The following is a 17,480-nucleotide window of genomic DNA, read 5'->3' on the forward strand; positions in this document are numbered from 1 at the left end:
GGAGCAGATGATAAATAAACCAGTTTATTTAACGGAAATGCTAGACATTTTCACATTTCCAAAATAGCGGTGAGAATGGATTGGTTACTACAACATCCTCGGTTGTACTGTGCTGTGTATGCTGGTGTACGTGGCATTTACTGCTCAGAATTGCTAAGAGCCCAGGATCCACTGAAAATAAAATCAGGTATTCTCTTATCAAAGAAAGAGAAGGAAACAAGGGAAGGGAGTGACAGAAAGAATCCTTGATGGTAATAGCCAGACTTGTATATCTCTGAGTGTTTTAGCATCATCCCCAACAGGAAGCAGATATTTGACACTTTGGGATTGTCTTCACTACTGGGGTAAGTTGACCTAAGTCACGCTATTCCAGCTCGTGAATAACGTAGCTGGCGTTGACGTAGCTTAGGTCAACTTACCCTGGTGTCTTCACTGCGCTCCGTCGACAGGAGATGCTCTCTGGTCAACTTTCCTTACTCTTCTTGGAGAGCTGGAGTACCGGGGTTGACCGGAAAGTGCTCTGCCATCTTCACTAGACCCGCTAAATTGACCCCTGCTGCATCAATTGCAGCAGCATTGATCTCCCAGTAGTGAAGACCAGCTCCTAGGGTAGAAACATTTCCTCGAAGTAGTCTTTCAAAATAAAGATTATAGTTTTAGTCTATCATTTTTCATTTTTGTAAAGCTCTTTATTTTAGTAAATGCTTTTTTTAACCATGTATTTTTCAGTTTAATTATGTAATTGAATGTCTTCATTCTACTTTCCAGCCTGTGCCTTTATTTCCTGCTTAAAGGCAAGGGCTGGAAAAGGGTTAACTCTTAGTGCTGGGATTAAGAATATAGGTGGAACTGAGCAGAAAAGACTGCAGTTACTAGACTGAGACACTGCAATAGCTAAGTGAATATCCTTCCTCAACTTCCTTCTTATCAGGACCCAGAAAAGGAACCGGAGTGGTGGAGGGTAGTTGCAGACAGCTCCAAAATTCAGATCCATTGTACAAGAGAATCATATTCCTCCTACAGAGTGGGCAAGGCACCTTTGATCTGCCAGACCTTGCCACAAGCAGCAGACACAGGAGACAGTTCCTTCCTCCAGCAGTGGCAGCTACAACAGCATTTCTTACCTCATCCACTCTTGTTCTTCTCTACACAGATGAATAGAAGAGTGGGTGTGGGGAGGTGCTGGTACTGGCTTCTGCTGCTGGGTAGGAAGGAGCCTAGAGATCAAAGTAAGCTCCCAAACTCCCTAGTAGAAGATTGAGTCCACTGTACACCTGGCCTCTCATGCTGTTTGTCACCTCCATATCCTTCTCTTCCCGACTCAATCAGAGGGACCTCCTGCCTCCTCAGTCCCCATCCTTCTCCTAGATGGATCCTCAAGAAAAAACAAATGGAGGGAGGAAATCCACTTACCTGTTTGACTACCCACCCCTAACAGCTGCACCCCTATGTCTGCTAACTCCCTGATCTTCTGCTCGTCACATCAACAGCAAGCCCAGCACACAGATGATAGAGCAGGCTTTGCAACATACCTGTGTGGTACAAAAGATGAGACTAGATGATCTAATGGTCCCTTCTGGCCTTAAAATCCATTAAATTATTCCCCACCTCCCCAAACAACCCTGCCTTCAATTAAGAGGTGAAGAGTTAGAAAACAACAAATGTAATAGAAAACTGAACCATGAAATTAAAACAAACATCCAGAGCCCTTAGAAAAAAGAGCCACTGAGAATATCTTAACACCTGAGGTGAAACATGAATGATAACCACATTGTAAGTAATTTGATACCGAGGCAAATGTAAGGAAAATGCATGAACTTTCCCCTGTCCAGGAAACAATTACAATTGTATTAAGTCCTGCCATTTCCTTAACCTTGATGAGAACTATTATTTACTCTCAGAGGGGTAGCTGTGTTAGTCTGGTTCTGTAGAAGCAGCAAAGAATCCTGTGGCACCTTATAGACTAACAGACGTTTTGCAGCATGAGCTTTCGTGGGTGAATACCCACTTTGTTGGATGCAAGTAGTGGAAATTTCCAGGGACAGGTATATATAAGCAAGCTAGAGCTAATGAGGTTAGATTAATCAGGGAGTATGAGGCCCTGTTCTAGCAGTTGAGGTGTGAAAACCAAGGGAGGAGAAACTGGTTCTGTAATTGGCAAGCCATTCACAGTCTTTATTTAATCGTGAGCTGATGGTGTCAAATTTGCAGATGAACTGGAGCTCAGCAGTTTCTCTTTGAAATCTGGTCCTAAAGTTTTTTTTGCTGCAGGATGGCCACCTTAAGATCTGCTATTGTGTGGCCAGGGGGGTTGTAGTGTTCTCCTACAGGTTTTTGTATATTGCCATTCCTAATGTCTGATTTGTGTCCATTTATCCTTTTCCTTAGAGGAGGAACCCCCAGTACACACAATCCTTAGAGAAAAGGATAAAAGGACACAAATGAGACATTAGGAATGGCAATATACAAAAACCTGTAGGAGAACACTTCAACCCCCCTGGCCACACAATAGCAGATCTTAAGGTGGCCATCCTGCAGCAAAAAAACTTTAGGACCAGACTTCAAAGAGAAACTGCTAGAACAGGGCCTCATCCTCCCTGATTGATCTAACCTCGTTATCTCTAGCTTGCTTATATATACCTGTCCCTGGAAATTTCCACTACTTGCATCCGAAGAAGTGGGTATTCAACCACGAAAGCTCATGCTGCAAAACGTCTGTTAGTCTATAAGGTGCCACAGGATTCTTTGCTGATTATTTACTCTGCCATTTAGCGTTTTTGTTCTGAAACCTTCTAAAGGACAAATGTTACATCGTATTTAAATAGAACATTGTCAAGATTTATCAGATTCATCCACACTGAGATCTAAATTACATTTCCAAGTCTTATCCGCATGAACACGTACAAAGTGACGTTCTCCTTTTCAATCGTACCTTCCCTGCATTGTCTCTGACAATTTCAAACTAACTTCAGTTATTCCTTTTCACCATGTAATAAGACAGAATTTAGAGAGGTTACTTAAGGATTCTTTTTAGCAGGTTTTTCTATTTCCATAGATTTTATGTTCAGACATTAAAATGTAACATTCTCACCTTGTGTAAACAAAGAGTGTTCCTTCCACATCAGTTTTCTCCTAAAATAAAAGAAACATTCAAGTAATTCAAATAAAAATTCATAAGGTGAAGGAAAACCAATATTTTCCACAAAACAATCGCTTAATATCACCAGCAGGCATAAGACACACACTGGTATAGTGAATTTAACATATTGGATCATTAATACAACAAAGACAGCAGTAATAAAAGGGATTATCCTTATGAAGAGGAGAAAAGTGGATCTACTGCCATATTCATAGTCCATTGCTGATGAAGCAATAGGAAGCACAGGAACTATTATTTTGTCAACCATAAATAAGCCACCGCTATCTTCCTTTTCCCAAAGACCATGACAGTTACATCTCTCTGACTGAAATGAGGAAATAATTAAACCAAATTTCAGGGATTTGCTAGTAAGAGATTACAACTACCATAGTTCCCCTTCATCCTTCAGCTGAATCAGGTTTTACGACAAGACATGAAAACCATCAGCTCTGCATTTTTTTATTTTTAGTTCTGTTTTTTTAAGACAAAAAAAATCTCATAGTTGTCTTATCTAATTTTTTCTCCTGATAGCCTGTCAGCCAAGATAATTGACGAGTTGTCATTTTATAAAAGAAACTTCAGTGTCTCTACCTGATATACAACTCTACCTCGATATAATACTGTCCTTGGGAGCCAAACAATCTTACCGCATTATAGGTGAAACCGTGTTATATCGAATTTGCTTTGATCCACCAGAGTGCGCAGCCCCGCCCACCCCATAGCACTGTTTTACCACGTTATATCTGAAATTGTGTTATATCGGGTCGTGTTATATCGGGGTAGAGGTGTACTGGATGTCAGAAAGTACCAGTACATTTATGCTTCTGCATTCCATTTGATACATAATATCCCACTTGCTTAAAATATGTAAGCTTTTCTGGTCCAGGGACAAATATTTTGGAGACACGCTCTTTGGGATCCTTTTAGATGAAAGATACTACATAAAATTCTGTTCACACAAAGATAGAGTTACATTTGAAAATCATGCTTAAACATAGTTCCCCTAAACCAGTTTTGATCACTGTTTAACCCCATCAGCATTAGCCAGTTAGAGTTAAACATTGATTTGGGGAAAAAACTAAGTTTTTCAGACACAGCTCTATTTGCTGTATGCACAGAGATTAGGTTAAATCACTATCACAATCTGACCCACGCATATTCAGTCTGACAAAATATTAACGGGACACTCAAGATTTTTTTAAAATATCATCTGTATTACTAATGTCTTATATTTTTTAAGATATGATATACTTTTCAATAATTATTTTTGGCCCATAACTCAGTGTAGACTTTGAAAATGGACTGGTAAGCTTCACCTCCTCCTAGTATCAGTTTAACTTTCTTATCCTCATGTACCAGCACATTGCATTTGTGTTCCCCGCCCCCTTCCTCTCTCTCTCAAACTGCAGTGTAATATTTTAATTTTAAAAGTTTTTACTGAAATAAAGCCTCTTGACAACATCACTATTAGGTTTTGTAGGGCTTCCTTAAAAAAATATATATCCATAACATTTATGTTTGAGGTGTGACTTACTCAAAATTATCTATTTAAATAAGATTCCAGTCCTATAATCCAATTGTTATCAGGGTCTGCCCATGCAATGGCAAATGCAGAGTGCCACTGAAGACAACAAAAGCCTGTACAGGTATACTTGAACAGAGGAGATCAAGGGATCAGAGTTTAGAAAGAAAGCTCTACAGTGTATAATGTTAAGGTTACACAATTAAAATAACAAAAAAGACAGTAAATGCAGGAGTTAAGACTCCCAGTTATATATCTTATATGTTTTATGTGTGTATAATATTTTAAGCAACAGATTTTAAAAGAAAAGCAGGACTACAAAATACTACATATGTGCAATGCAGCTGTTTTTCTGGAAATCTTTTAACTTTTGCATTTACTGTCTTTTTATCACTTTTGACTGGATAACCTTAATGCTGCATTAACTATTTATTTAATTTTCTCTTTCTTACATGATTTAGATAGTATCTGCTTCCTTCTGGTACCGCATTATTGGTAAATCTGGAATTATATGCCGTGCTTCCAAAAATCATATATATACACACACACACACACACCACTCCATAGAGTGTTCCAGCCACAATACACTTTCCATAGAGCACTGTATTGTATTCATACACTATACACATACAGACTATATGCTCTTCAGGGCAAGGACTTGTTACCTGCTTTAGCACACATTGTTTAATAGACACCTCCTATGCATTTAAAGTTCATCGAGCCAGGGAGGGGAGGGGGGGCGGCCACCTTTTTTCTCCCAACTAATCTCTCACCAGCTTTTGTCCGGTGCTGAGTTTCAGAAACTGTCCCTCTTCCCGTTCTGGTTTCACAGTGGACGTGGGCCTTTATCACTGAGCATATTTTATAAATTAAAGAAGAGAAATACAGCCCCAAGACTTTCAGCCACCATCCCTCCCAGCTCCCTCACTGCCCACGGGTGTGTCTGTGTGGGGTGTCTTCCCCACTCGGGGGCGGTCTCCCCACTGCCTGCCCTCCCCAAACCTGTATGTGGGGGGGAGGGGTCTCCCAGCTCCCGCCCCCAACCTGTGAGTGGGCGGGTCGGTGGGTCTCCCCGCTGCCTGTCCTACCCCCCGGCATGGGGGGCTCCCGGCCCGGGGGGGGGTCTCATCTCACGCACCCACTCGTTGGCGCGGTGCCCGAAGGTGTAGAGCGCCACCTGGCTGGCCACGTCCACGATGCTGCTGATGTAGGGGTCGTGCCGCTGCAGCGCCGCCAGGCTGATGTCCAGCCCCTTGCCCAGCAGGGCGGCCCCGGCCACCGCCGCCGCCATTTTGCCTCCAACAACAACACTCACGGCGCGCTGGGTGGGCGCGATTAATCTAAAGCCGAGAACGAGATCGAGCCCTTAGCGAGAGAAGCAAAACCGGGCCAGGGTGCTGGACCCAGACTCGGTAGTCGAGCGTCGAGTTCACATTGCTCAGGATTGTTGCTATTAGCAACACGATAAACTCACCAAAGGCCCGGCCGGGCCCTCCGTGCGTAACCCAGGAGGCGGGGCCTGCAGCAAGCGCACCGTGTAACGCCCGGCCTGGCACAGGCCACGCGCGAAATCCAGACTTGTCTGAGGGGCAGCCCTGTGAGGCCATGTACACGCACAGGCACGTGTAGCCGGCAGGGTGCAGAGACCGGTACTGCCAACCTCAGTTGTTCCAAAATCAGGAGCCAGGCCTCCCAAAATCATAAAAACGGCTCAACAATAATAATTTTTAGGTTCTTTTTATTTGTTTTCTGGTGGTGGAGTCCTTGGGGTTCATGTTTAACAGATTTACTCCACAACGGGGAGGACTGCAGACAGGCTGGTTTTTTTTTTAATGCAAGTTGAGAATCTCTGAAAATCACTTGAGTCCAGCCGCTGGGGATTCAAGAAAAGCATTGAGAATTCATTTGCAAACTTAACACCATCATTTTGGGCTTGAATAGGGAATGGGGAGTGGTTGGCTCACTACAAAAGCAATTTTCCATCTCTTGGTATTGACACCTCCTCATCAATTATTGGGAGTGGACTACATCCACCCTTACCTAATTGGCCTTCAACATTGGTTCTCCACTTGTAAGGTAACGCCCTTCCCTTCATGTGCCAATATAGATTTATGCCTGTATCTGTGATTTTCACTCCATGCATATGGCGAAATGTTTTTTTACCCATGAAAGCTTATGCCTGAATAAATCTGTTAGTCTTTAAGGTGCCACTGAACGCCTTGTTGTTTTAATTACATTTTGAGACTTGGCAATCAAGAGTTAGAAACACAGGCACATATACATGTGCCCACATGCATGTTTAGCTACAGTAACACATGTATGCCCCAGGGCACACACAGATATATATGGGCATGTACACATACCTATGAGTATACAGACACACCAAAGCATCAACACACAAAAGTACTCAGAGAACACATGAAGCCATACATGTCTGTAGCATAGACACACATACAGGGGAATATATATGGACATACATAGAATATCAGGGTTGGAAGGGACCTCAGGAGGTCATCTAGTCCAACCCCCTGCTCAAAGCAGGACCAATCCCCAGATAAATTTTTGCCCCAGATCCCTAAATGGCCCCCTCAAGGATTAAACTCACAACCCTGGGTTTAGTAGGCCAATGCTCAAACCACTGAGCTATCCCTCCCCTGTATATGAGGGGGGGGGGGGTTACTCACCGATGGCTATGTGTACTCATATTTGCCTGCATACACCTATGGACCTACTTACTCATCTGAATCAGCTATGAAATAACACAAGTGAAGCTAATCAATGGAGAGGCACCATGATTAGAAACAGATGGACACTACATTTTCCTCCAAAGGTAAGCAGTCCGGTGCCCTAACATCAGTCCAAAGTAAGTAAGATATAGTATTTCATGGACTAGGGAAAGAAATGCTGTGGTCTGGAAACTTCAGGAGGAAGATGTGAAGAAAACCATTGAGGAGGAAGGGTGACAATTAGGCATTCCTTGCTGCTCAAGTGACAAGTAGATCTACTCAATTCTTTCTGCTGTCTAAACCCTCCTGGATTCCCTAGTAACAAGACATTCCCCCCCGCCGAATCCCCTCTCGTGTGCCAATCCTTCTTATGGCCATTTTGTCTACCTCAATTTGTCACTGAGGCATGGGAGGATTACACTTTCTCAACCTGACTTCTGCAGTTGCCCAGCCCTTTTGGTACCCATACTACTGATAATATTAAAAAAGGTTTCCCTATTTTGTATTACAAAAATCTGGTCAACCTAACTCCAAAAGAGACAGAATATAATGTAGAAATTGGTTTGCAATAGATTGTTCTTTCAGATTGTAAACATTCACTCATGGTTACAATTTGGCATTCCAATGAAGGTCTGAGTCTGTTATTGTACAAGATTTTAATCCACAGTTACTGTTTAATAACAAGTTATTGTTTATATACCTTTTGAATTCTGAGAATGTATAAAAGCAGAAATTAGTAAGATTGTTTCTGTTGTTGCCCATTTGGTCTGACTGGGTGGCTAATCAATGTTTAGAGCAGGGGTCGGCAACCTCTGTTTCAACTTTTTGTTTAGAAATGGCCTTTCATTTTGAAATTTAGCTAATAACAGAGTTCAACCTAAGCCTTCTCAGGTGTGGCTGCTTCTAATGTTCCTCCTTCAGGATTGCTCAGTCCACAGTATGGGGAACATGTATGTTGCTGGTACCCACAGTCTAAAAGACTACTGTTGGACCTTTGTCTACCTCAATTCCCAATGGTTAAGGAAGTTTTAGTCTTTTTGTTAGCAGTTTACGCACTCAGGATTCTTTAACTGATTCAGGCCTTGAACCAAATGGCACATGGAGAAAACTGTGCTCAGCCCAGTTAATTCCATCTGGCATAGTTATTTAAAAATTTTAACTCCCAAAATCAAACTAGATCCAGTCAATTTCATTCCCACACTAGAAAAAAATTACAAGGAAAAGATCTATAACATCACAGTAAGTTATCAGCATCTGTGTATGTGTAATACTACCCCCTGGTGGAATTTGGCAGACCTTTTTGATGCAAAAGCAGCCCACTTCACTATCTGTTGAATTTTTATTTTAACTCATTGAGAAATAAGATTCTCTACTTTGGTGCTATTGATTTTGAGAACTCTGATGCTGTAGGTATTGTGTGTGATTAATTACAATAACCACAAGTTCTCATGGATTTCTGAGGAATTCTTTCAGGAAATGAGGGCATGTTGTTTGATTGAGATCACATTTCTTGCTTTGCCCATTTTTGCAAAATGTTTCTGTTGCCATAATTCTAAGTGTTGTCATATGGTGAACACTTATTTCAGACACTGTACATTTCGCACACATCATCTTCTGTCTAAGGGCTCGTCTATGTGGGAAAGTTTTACCAGTTATATTAATATATTTATACCTGTATAAGTCCTCAACTCCGATGTGGCTTTTTTGGGTTTAGTTTAAACCCCTTGACAAGTAACATAAACTGAACTGAAAAAGGCATTCTTAGCCTAATACTGGAATAAGTGTGTCTGAATTGGAGGTTATACTGATGTATCGGTTTAAATTTAAACCTTATGTTATACTAGAAAAATGTTCCCATGTAAACAAGACCTTAGTTTGCTGCTCACTGCTTCTTTATTTACTTCTATTTTTTTCAGAAATTTTAGTTTTGCTCTGCAGGTATCATTTCTTCCAACTGAGATTAATGCCACAAACCAGTCTGGTTTTGATAAAATAATCTGTTAGTTCTCCAAAATCCTAAATTTAATTTAAAATGTAAGCTCTGTTAAATATTAATTTATTGCCTCAACTTGTAATTGGATACAAATGATAAAACGGATCCCTTTTATATATTTGTTTTTGGGGTACACTAGTCATCAAATCGCTGAAAAACAACACCCAGATTATTTCTTCCAACCTCTTCCCAAAAATGAAGGTATTATAAACCTCCAGTGCTGCTGCTTTTTCTATATCCAGAAACAAAGATGTCAAACATCGGTGGCTTCCCCCCACCAAGTTCTGTAAGCATGAAATAAATCAGAAATCACTGAACTTCCTACATTGCTCAACAAGATTTCTCAGGTTTCACTTTGAAGTTTGTTTGTTTGTTTGTTTGCCATTTTGTCTGAGTTATAATCCCTAGCCCAGGGGTTCTCAGACTTTTGTACTGATGACCCCTTTCACAGAGAAAGCCCTTGAGTGCGACCCCCCCCCCCCCGCCGCTTATACATTAAAAACACTTTTTTATATATTTAACATCATTATAAATGCTGGAGGAACAGAGTTTGGGGTGGAGGCTGACAACTTGCGACCCCCCCATATAATAACCTCGTGACCCCCTGAGGGATCCTGACCCCCCAGTTTGAGAACCCCTGCACTAGCCTAACACAAAGTTATATTCTGATGAGGCAACCATCTTGAGTCCTTTATAATAAAGAGCAAGCATTTGAATTACACAACCAGTAAAGTAATATTGTTACCATGAGAGCAACAAACTTGTACTCATTTAATAGAATACTGCTTTAGGATATTTACTATGGCAACTAATTTATTGCCATACTAGTATTTAATCAGGCAATCATCTTAACTCTTAGACATATGGCATTTGTCAGACCACCAACTAATCTATAACAGTACAGTCTTTTCACTGTGGTGCATACTCAGGATTTGGGGAGCATTTTTGATTTGTTATATGTTGCATTTTGCTGGTAAATACATAAAAGTTCAAAATACCAATGCAATATTTGTGTTTAAATGGTTTCAAATTAAAAATGGACTCTTCCTTACATGGAATATTGCAATAATGATCCACAAGTGACTGCACAATGTAATGCAATTACTGCCTAATACTGAAACAGGGATAGGCAACCTATGGCACGGGTGCCAAAGGCGGCACACGAGCTGATTTTCAGTGGCACTCACACTGCCCAGGTCCTGGCCACTGGTCTGGGGGTTCTGCATTTTAATTTAATTTTAAATGAAGCTTCTTAAACATTTTAAAAACCTTATTTTTACATACAACAATAGTTTAGTTATATATTATAGACCTGTAGAAAGAGACCTTCTAAAAACATTAAAATGTATTACTGGCACGTGAAACCTTAAATTAGAGTGAATAAATGAAGACTCGGCACACCACTTCTGAAAGGTTGCCGACCCCTGTACTAAAAGTTTGAAATACTGCATTTTGTTGTTAGATTGATACTGCTTTAAATTATTATCTTTGTTATTTGTACTGCACTAGGGCTTATGGACACTGTGAGACGCATTTGGGAAGTCAAAGACCTAACAGTTTTGTATCTCTGTCAGCAATGCTTTGGGAAATAATGAGCGAAATGTATCCCTGCTTTTATACTAGGGATGACGGGTACACAGGGGCCTCCTGTGGGCAGCCAATAGAAGATTTAAGCACTTTTAATGAGATTCTGGACTGAAAACCAAGGGTATTAACACCACAAACTCCAGTGGGTAACTGCCAGGGCTGGCCTTACCATGAGGCGTACTGAGGCAGCTGCCTCAGGTGCCAGACTGGGGTGGGGGTGGGAGTATGCCACTAGGACCCAGAGTGTAGAGGAGAACAGGCAGTCAACTGAAGTAGTAGGAGCCAGTTAGGCCCTTAAGACGCTGATATCTTACCTCACTCAGGCCATGCTACCAGCCTGCTTATTTTTCCCCTTCAATTGAGTGTTGAGAGCCACTATAGCTGGCACAGAACAGCAGTCATGAGTGAAAGAAGAAAATGCCTCTCTGGGGCAGCATTCAGAAAAAGAAAGCAAGCAAAGGAAGCTTTTCTATCTAAGCAGGAAGGAGTTCTCCTGAGATACATAGACACAAATGTTCACAGTGAGCCTTCTGGCCCCAGTGAGGACGTATGTGGTGAGGAGTTGCCTGATCTTCCAGTTAGTCAGAGTGCAGGTGACCTGGCAGCCACTGCAGCATCCATATCTCCATCTCAAATGGATGTAACCATGCACATTCCTGAAGAAAAGTGTAGATCAGAGAAGAGTGTGGTGGAGGTGCAAGAACAGCTGCTGCAGAGTTTAGTTTCTTAAGTCTAGATGATCCAGGACTGTGGACCCACTTGAGCAGTAACCTGAGGGACTTCCTTGTACTGCATGGGCCACAACAAGAGAAAAACTTCATGTTCCCCAAAGACAATGAAAATAGAAGTTTCCATCCAACACATTACTGGCGTGAAATCCCCAATGGTGACAAAGTGGAGAGGCCATCACTTATGTACTCAAAAACCCAGAATGCTGCATACTGTTTTTGTTGCAAACTCTTCCAGTCTAATGTTCCAGCCACATTGGGTTCTACGGAAACAAAGGACTCGAAAAATCTGGCTAGAAATCTGGTATGCCATGAGAAGGCAGCAAATCAATAGAGAGCATTCCATAGGTGAAAAGAGCTTGAGATAAGACTAAGGTTAAAGGCCACCACAGATGATCAACATCAAGAGAAGACTGCATCAGAGTCTCTTTACTGGCAAAATGTTCTGAAAAGGTTCGTTGCCATTGTGAGAATGCTTGCTACCCAAAACCTAGCACTGTGTGGCACTTCAGATCAGCTGTATGTGCCAAACAATGGAAACTTCCTTAAAATTGTGGAGCTGATAGCTGAGTGTGATGCTGTACTCCTGGAGCATCTAAGAAGAGTCACCACCCAAGAAATGTACACACACTACTGCCTTGGAAAAACAATTCAAAATGAGATCATATAGTTACTGGGAACAAAAGTCAAACAGAAGATTGTGGCAGATCTGAAGTCAGCAAGATATAATTCTGTTATTCTGGACTGCACACCTGACATCAGTCATATGGAACAAATGACTTTAATGGTACATTTTGTAACAACAAAATAACCTAGTGAAAATGTCCCTGCAATAGTGACTGTTAGAGAGCATTTTCTAGAATTTATTGACATTGACAGAGCTGGTACGACAAATGTGCTTCTTAAAAAGCTGGAAGATAGGGGAATTGCAATAGCTGACATGAGAGGTCAGGGCTACGATAATGGTGCCAACATGAGAGGAAAGAACAGAGGAGTGCAGACACAGATCCGAGAGTTAAACCCTCAAGCTTTTTTTGTCCCACGCAGTTCTCATTCACTGAACTTGGTGCTCAGTGATGCAGCATCAGCTTCTTGTGAGGCTGATGATTTTTTTAATGTAATTCAAAGCATCTATGTATTTTTCTCTGCATCAACTCATCGATGGCAAATTTTGAAGCAACATCTGGGAAAATCCTCCCTGACACTGAAACCACTGAGTGCCACATGATGGGAAAGTCAAGTGGAGGCGATAAAGCCTATCAAATACCAAATTGGGAAGACAGATGATGCCATAGTTGCCATTACGGAGGATAATGCTATGACAGGAACTGTTTGTGGGAGAACAGTGGCAGAGGGAAATGGAATCACTAGAAACATACATAACTTCAAATTTCCGTGTGGCTTAGTGTTGTGGCATGACATACTGTTTGAAATAAATGTTGTAAACAAGAGACTCCAAGGTGTTGACCTTGATATATCTGGAGCAATGGAACAACTGGACAAAGCAAAGTCATACCTACAGTCTTACCAGTCAAATGAGGGATTTCAAAACATTCTGAAGAGTGCACAGAAGTTGGCAGAGGAACTTCACACTGAAGTTATTTTCCCACCCATTCAAGAATACAAGAGTCACCAAAGAAGAAGACATTTTGATTACGAGGCATGGGATAATCCCATAAGAGACCCCAAACAACAATTCAAAGTTGAATTCTTTAACCAGGTCCTAGATTGTGCAATACAGTCAGTTGAAGAACGTTTCATGCAGCTCAAGGAACACAGCAGTATATTTGGGATGTTGTATGATATTCCAAAACTCCTCACTATACCTGAAGAAGACCTACACCAGCAATGCAGGGCACTAGAAACAGCGTTGACACATGATGACATGCACAATATCGATGCAAGTGATTTAGGTGATGAACTGAAAGCCCTTTCAAGATACATTTCAGCAGGATCAACTCTAAAGGCTGTTCTGGAATATATGTGCACAAATAAGATGACCACCCTCTTTCCAAATGCTTTTGTTGCTCTGCGCATACTTCTAACATTTTCTGTAACAGTTGCCAGTGGAGAACGCAGCTTCTCCAAGCTGAAGTTAATAAAAAAACACATCTACGTTCCACAATGGCATGGGAGAGGCTGGTCGGCCTTGCAACCACCTCAACAGAGCATGAGCTGGCCCAGACTGTGGACCTTCAGCAGGAAGCAGTTCAAATCTTTGCAACCAAGAAGGCACGGAAAGCACCACTTTGATTATTCAAACAGATAAAAATGCCAGTGTTTACTATGTAGACAAGAAAAGTTATATTTGGTGTTCAGGCGTTTGAAAGTTAAGTGTTACTTAAAATTTTTGAACAAGGCATTTTAAGTTGTTAATTCTCCTTTATTGGAGTAGGTAGCAGAGCAGTACCATGAGAGGAGTAGAACAGGAAGAAGGCAGAATTGAGACCTTTCAAAGTTTTGGCCCAAGCAAGGGGGTATGGGGATGTCATTTGAGCTCCCTGCCTCAGATGTCAAAATGTTGTGGGCCGGCCCTGCTGATAGAAAAGTTTAGGTTTATTATACTTGTGTGAATCTGTTTCCCTTGGTACACTTTGAGTGCTGTGAAGGTGTTTGGTAGTCACTTTTCCACAGTCTGACTTCTTCGTTTTCTGGTGATGCTGATGCTATGATGTGTTGTCTGTCAGATGAAATTTATAGGCACTTTAACTTGCCAGATGGGAACAGTGAGCTACAAGGATTTCCTGAGGAGAAACTTCCATGAGAAGTGTATGAGGTTTCTCATTTTTCTTTTGGCTGTTAGGTGTTTGCCGAAATCTATTAATTTCATATCACCTCAATTCAATCTTATAAAGATAACCTTCACTGGATCCTGTGTAACCCTGTTCCCTGAACTGCAAAGAAGCATCTGTGCTCTTTAAACAACCAACAAATAAAAGCAAACAGCTTAAGACTTCTTGTTAGACTCTCCTGATGCCTGCTATTGTCTTACTAGTCAGCTTTAAGAAAAACTTCTTATAAATGGGTGTGGCTTCCTTCTCAAAGTTCAATTAATTAATAACTACTTATGTAAATAGAAGAATGCCCATTTTCAGTACTCACTCCTGCAGTCCTTTTTATTCAGGTCAATAGGAATTTTGTTTAAGGGTCTGTAGAATTGGGTTCTGAATCCAAAAGAAGGACAGGTTAGTTATAGGTCCCATTATCCATTGTGTGATCAGGTGTCAGAATAGATTGTGATAGAACCAGCTCAGGGGAAGTGGACACAGAGTCCAGCCTGTATGAGGAGAGCAAAGAAAATAGTTGTTGCTGTTGTAGCACAGGCAGCCTATCTGAACAGTGGAAATTGGGCTCCAAGGTTCTTTAAGGAGGCAATCAGAGGGTGTGTGTAGCTTAGCTCTCTGTGGAAGGAGAGATGGAATTGCTGACTTTGGGAGAGGGAGAATGAAAAGAAGTCTATAAGCCTTCCTTGGAAAGGGGAAGGCTTAAGTGGTTGCAGAAGTGGTTGAGTATCTAAAGAGAAAGAAAGAGTAAGGACGACTGAAGAGGCACAATTGAAAAAAGGGAGGCTGAAAGCCTGTAGCTTGACATCTATTGGTGGATGTTAAAACCCCACTGTGCATGCACAACTCCATGACAGACAATCCAATTTTGCATTTTAACAATACTAAGGTGACCGGTATTTTAATGTCAGCTGATGAACTACAGACACATTCCATCACAAAGGTGTCTGCATTCCAGTACTGGGCGGAGTTTGTAAGGTGCTATAATATCCTTAGAGATGATAAGTGCATGTAAAAGTAAGAAACTATATTTAATAACCTATCTGGGAAATTATCATTACCAGAAACAATATATACTAAGTGAGATATTTAGGTGGTTGTTTTAGATTGTTAAAATGTTTTGAAACCAGCTCTAAGGGGGAAAATTTTCAATATATATTTTTATATATTTCAAGCAATAAGTCTTTTATGTGGTCTGATATCTTCTGGAATTTTGTTAACTGCATTGTTATCTTGTAATTCCATTTTGATTCCATTTTAAATGAATACAAAGATTTCTCATTTAGATTTAGCCTTGCATTTGACATTCTTTTGCTTGTTAGAAGGAAGAGAGCCTTGGCCCAGCCAAATTTGCACTTTTGCTGGTTCATAGTTGCTCTAAGGTACCAAGGAGTAGTCATTCAGCAAATGAAGATGGGTGAGCTAGTTAGGATAACAGAAAAGCTGACAAACATTTGTTTATTCAGTAGAAGCAAACATAAAGTGAACCTTTCAGTTTTTTTTAAAAAGACCCTTTTCCTTTTTTATGCATCTCTGCATTTCCTACTTCCAGAATATTACAGAAAGACTATTCGCATGGCATCTCATGGCAGAGGTTTATTTTCATGAGATTTCCAGTTCAAAAGTACAGACTAAAAGAGTTTGGATAAGCATCCAAACTTCTGGATAATTATTCAAACCAAACGTTTTAAGGTTCTCCCACTCTTTTTACTATCAGTAGCTATGATATTCCCATGCTGACTAAGGGGGAAAAACAAATATCAGCAAAAGTACATTTATATTGATTTATCTTCCCTCTTGTTTTCGAATTTAGTAAAGACTTACTACTAATATAGCATTACATAAAGATTCCCAGGAGCTACCAGGGCTAATAAGACTGGGTCTCATTGTATGCTGTCTGTCAAATTGTACTCACTTTACAATAGAAAGCAGGGGCCGATTTAAGGGTCCGCACATGGTCAGCAAATATGCAGCATGGGGCCTGATGGTCACATCACCACAGGCATTTTTAAAGATAAAAATAAAAAAAAAATAGGCCCAAACAAAAGTGGAATCTCACCCAGTTGTGTAATTCCAATTATTGGAACCTCTGACCACAGTGACACTTTTCCTCATCAAATTGTTTTATGATGATGTCCAGTTTCAACTTTGCTGTCTCATCTTTCTCAACTGCATGCAGAGCAAGGTCACTCAGCTATGTTTGCTACAGTGTTGAATGCATGTAGTTTTTGACACATCTTAGTGTGCTCATGGTGCACTTGGCACTAGCCACTCTAGTTGGTATGGTGAGAAAAAGTCAACACAACATTTCATTTCTGTTAAAAAATCAAGAAAACTTGACACTCTGAAATTCAAATAGCTCTGGACTTCAAGTGCCAAAATGAACACCTCTGTTTCCTTTGTAAAATAATATACTTATTGAAAGACATAATCTTGTGAACACCAAATCTAAAGAAAAATATGAGTATTTTACGATGAGTTTAAGAACTTTCTCCTTTGACTCCTCTAAATCTATATATTGAAGTCGCCTGCAATGGAGGAAACCAAACAGAGTAGCTAGCTCTTGAAATCCCTCACATTGAGATTTTAGTTACTCAATCATATTGTTTAAGACTTCAAAATATTTCCTTTGATGATTATCCTTTGTTTCTAACATAGAATCATGTGGAAATTCATCATCTATGCAGCATATACATCTCTTTATGTGGCTTAGATAGATTGCATTTTCAAAACCCATTGGTTCCCACCTGTTCTGAGATGCTTTTATAATTTCCTCATACTTTTCTTCAGATCTAAGTTTGCAGAACTCATTCACTGTGCTCTCAAATGTCCAGAGGACTTGGAACAGGTCAATTTTCTTTGATTGAAGGATTCCATAGACTGCAGCCATGATAACTAAGATCCTATGCCACCATAACAGATTAAGGTAAAACATTCAAGCCACAGGTTGCTTTTTACTCGATGTATGTCCTCATTACTCCTGCATTCAGCTACAGTTTCAT

General features: G+C 40.7%; 1 protein-coding gene across 3 annotated transcripts in view; it reads right to left on the reverse strand.

The window, feature by feature from the left end:
* Window positions 1-5,996, reverse strand: part of DCP1B (decapping mRNA 1B) — a 67,544-nt gene extending 61,548 nt beyond the window's left edge. Inside the window, exons 1-3 of one of the 3 annotated variants that reach the window (XM_044991526.1) lie at window positions 5,800-5,866; window positions 3,092-3,132; window positions 1,414-1,532 (exon numbers count right to left, since the gene is read on the reverse strand). Coding sequence is in view for 2 of the 3 variants with exons in the window: in XM_044991511.1 (XP_044847446.1) it covers window positions 3,092-3,132; window positions 5,800-5,952 (194 nt within the window). In the remaining variant the exon portion in view is untranslated. Of the gene's footprint in view, window positions 1-1,413; window positions 1,533-3,091; window positions 3,133-5,705; window positions 5,777-5,799 lie in introns of those variants that run through there. The other 2 variants (XM_044991511.1, XM_044991518.1) reach the window with 2 other exon arrangements.
* Window positions 5,997-17,480: the final 11,484 nt, after the last annotated feature.

The sequence above is a fragment of the Mauremys mutica genome, chromosome 1 (assembly GCF_020497125.1).
Source record: "Mauremys mutica isolate MM-2020 ecotype Southern chromosome 1, ASM2049712v1, whole genome shotgun sequence".
In the NCBI taxonomy this organism is placed as follows: domain Eukaryota; kingdom Metazoa; phylum Chordata; order Testudines; family Geoemydidae; genus Mauremys; species Mauremys mutica.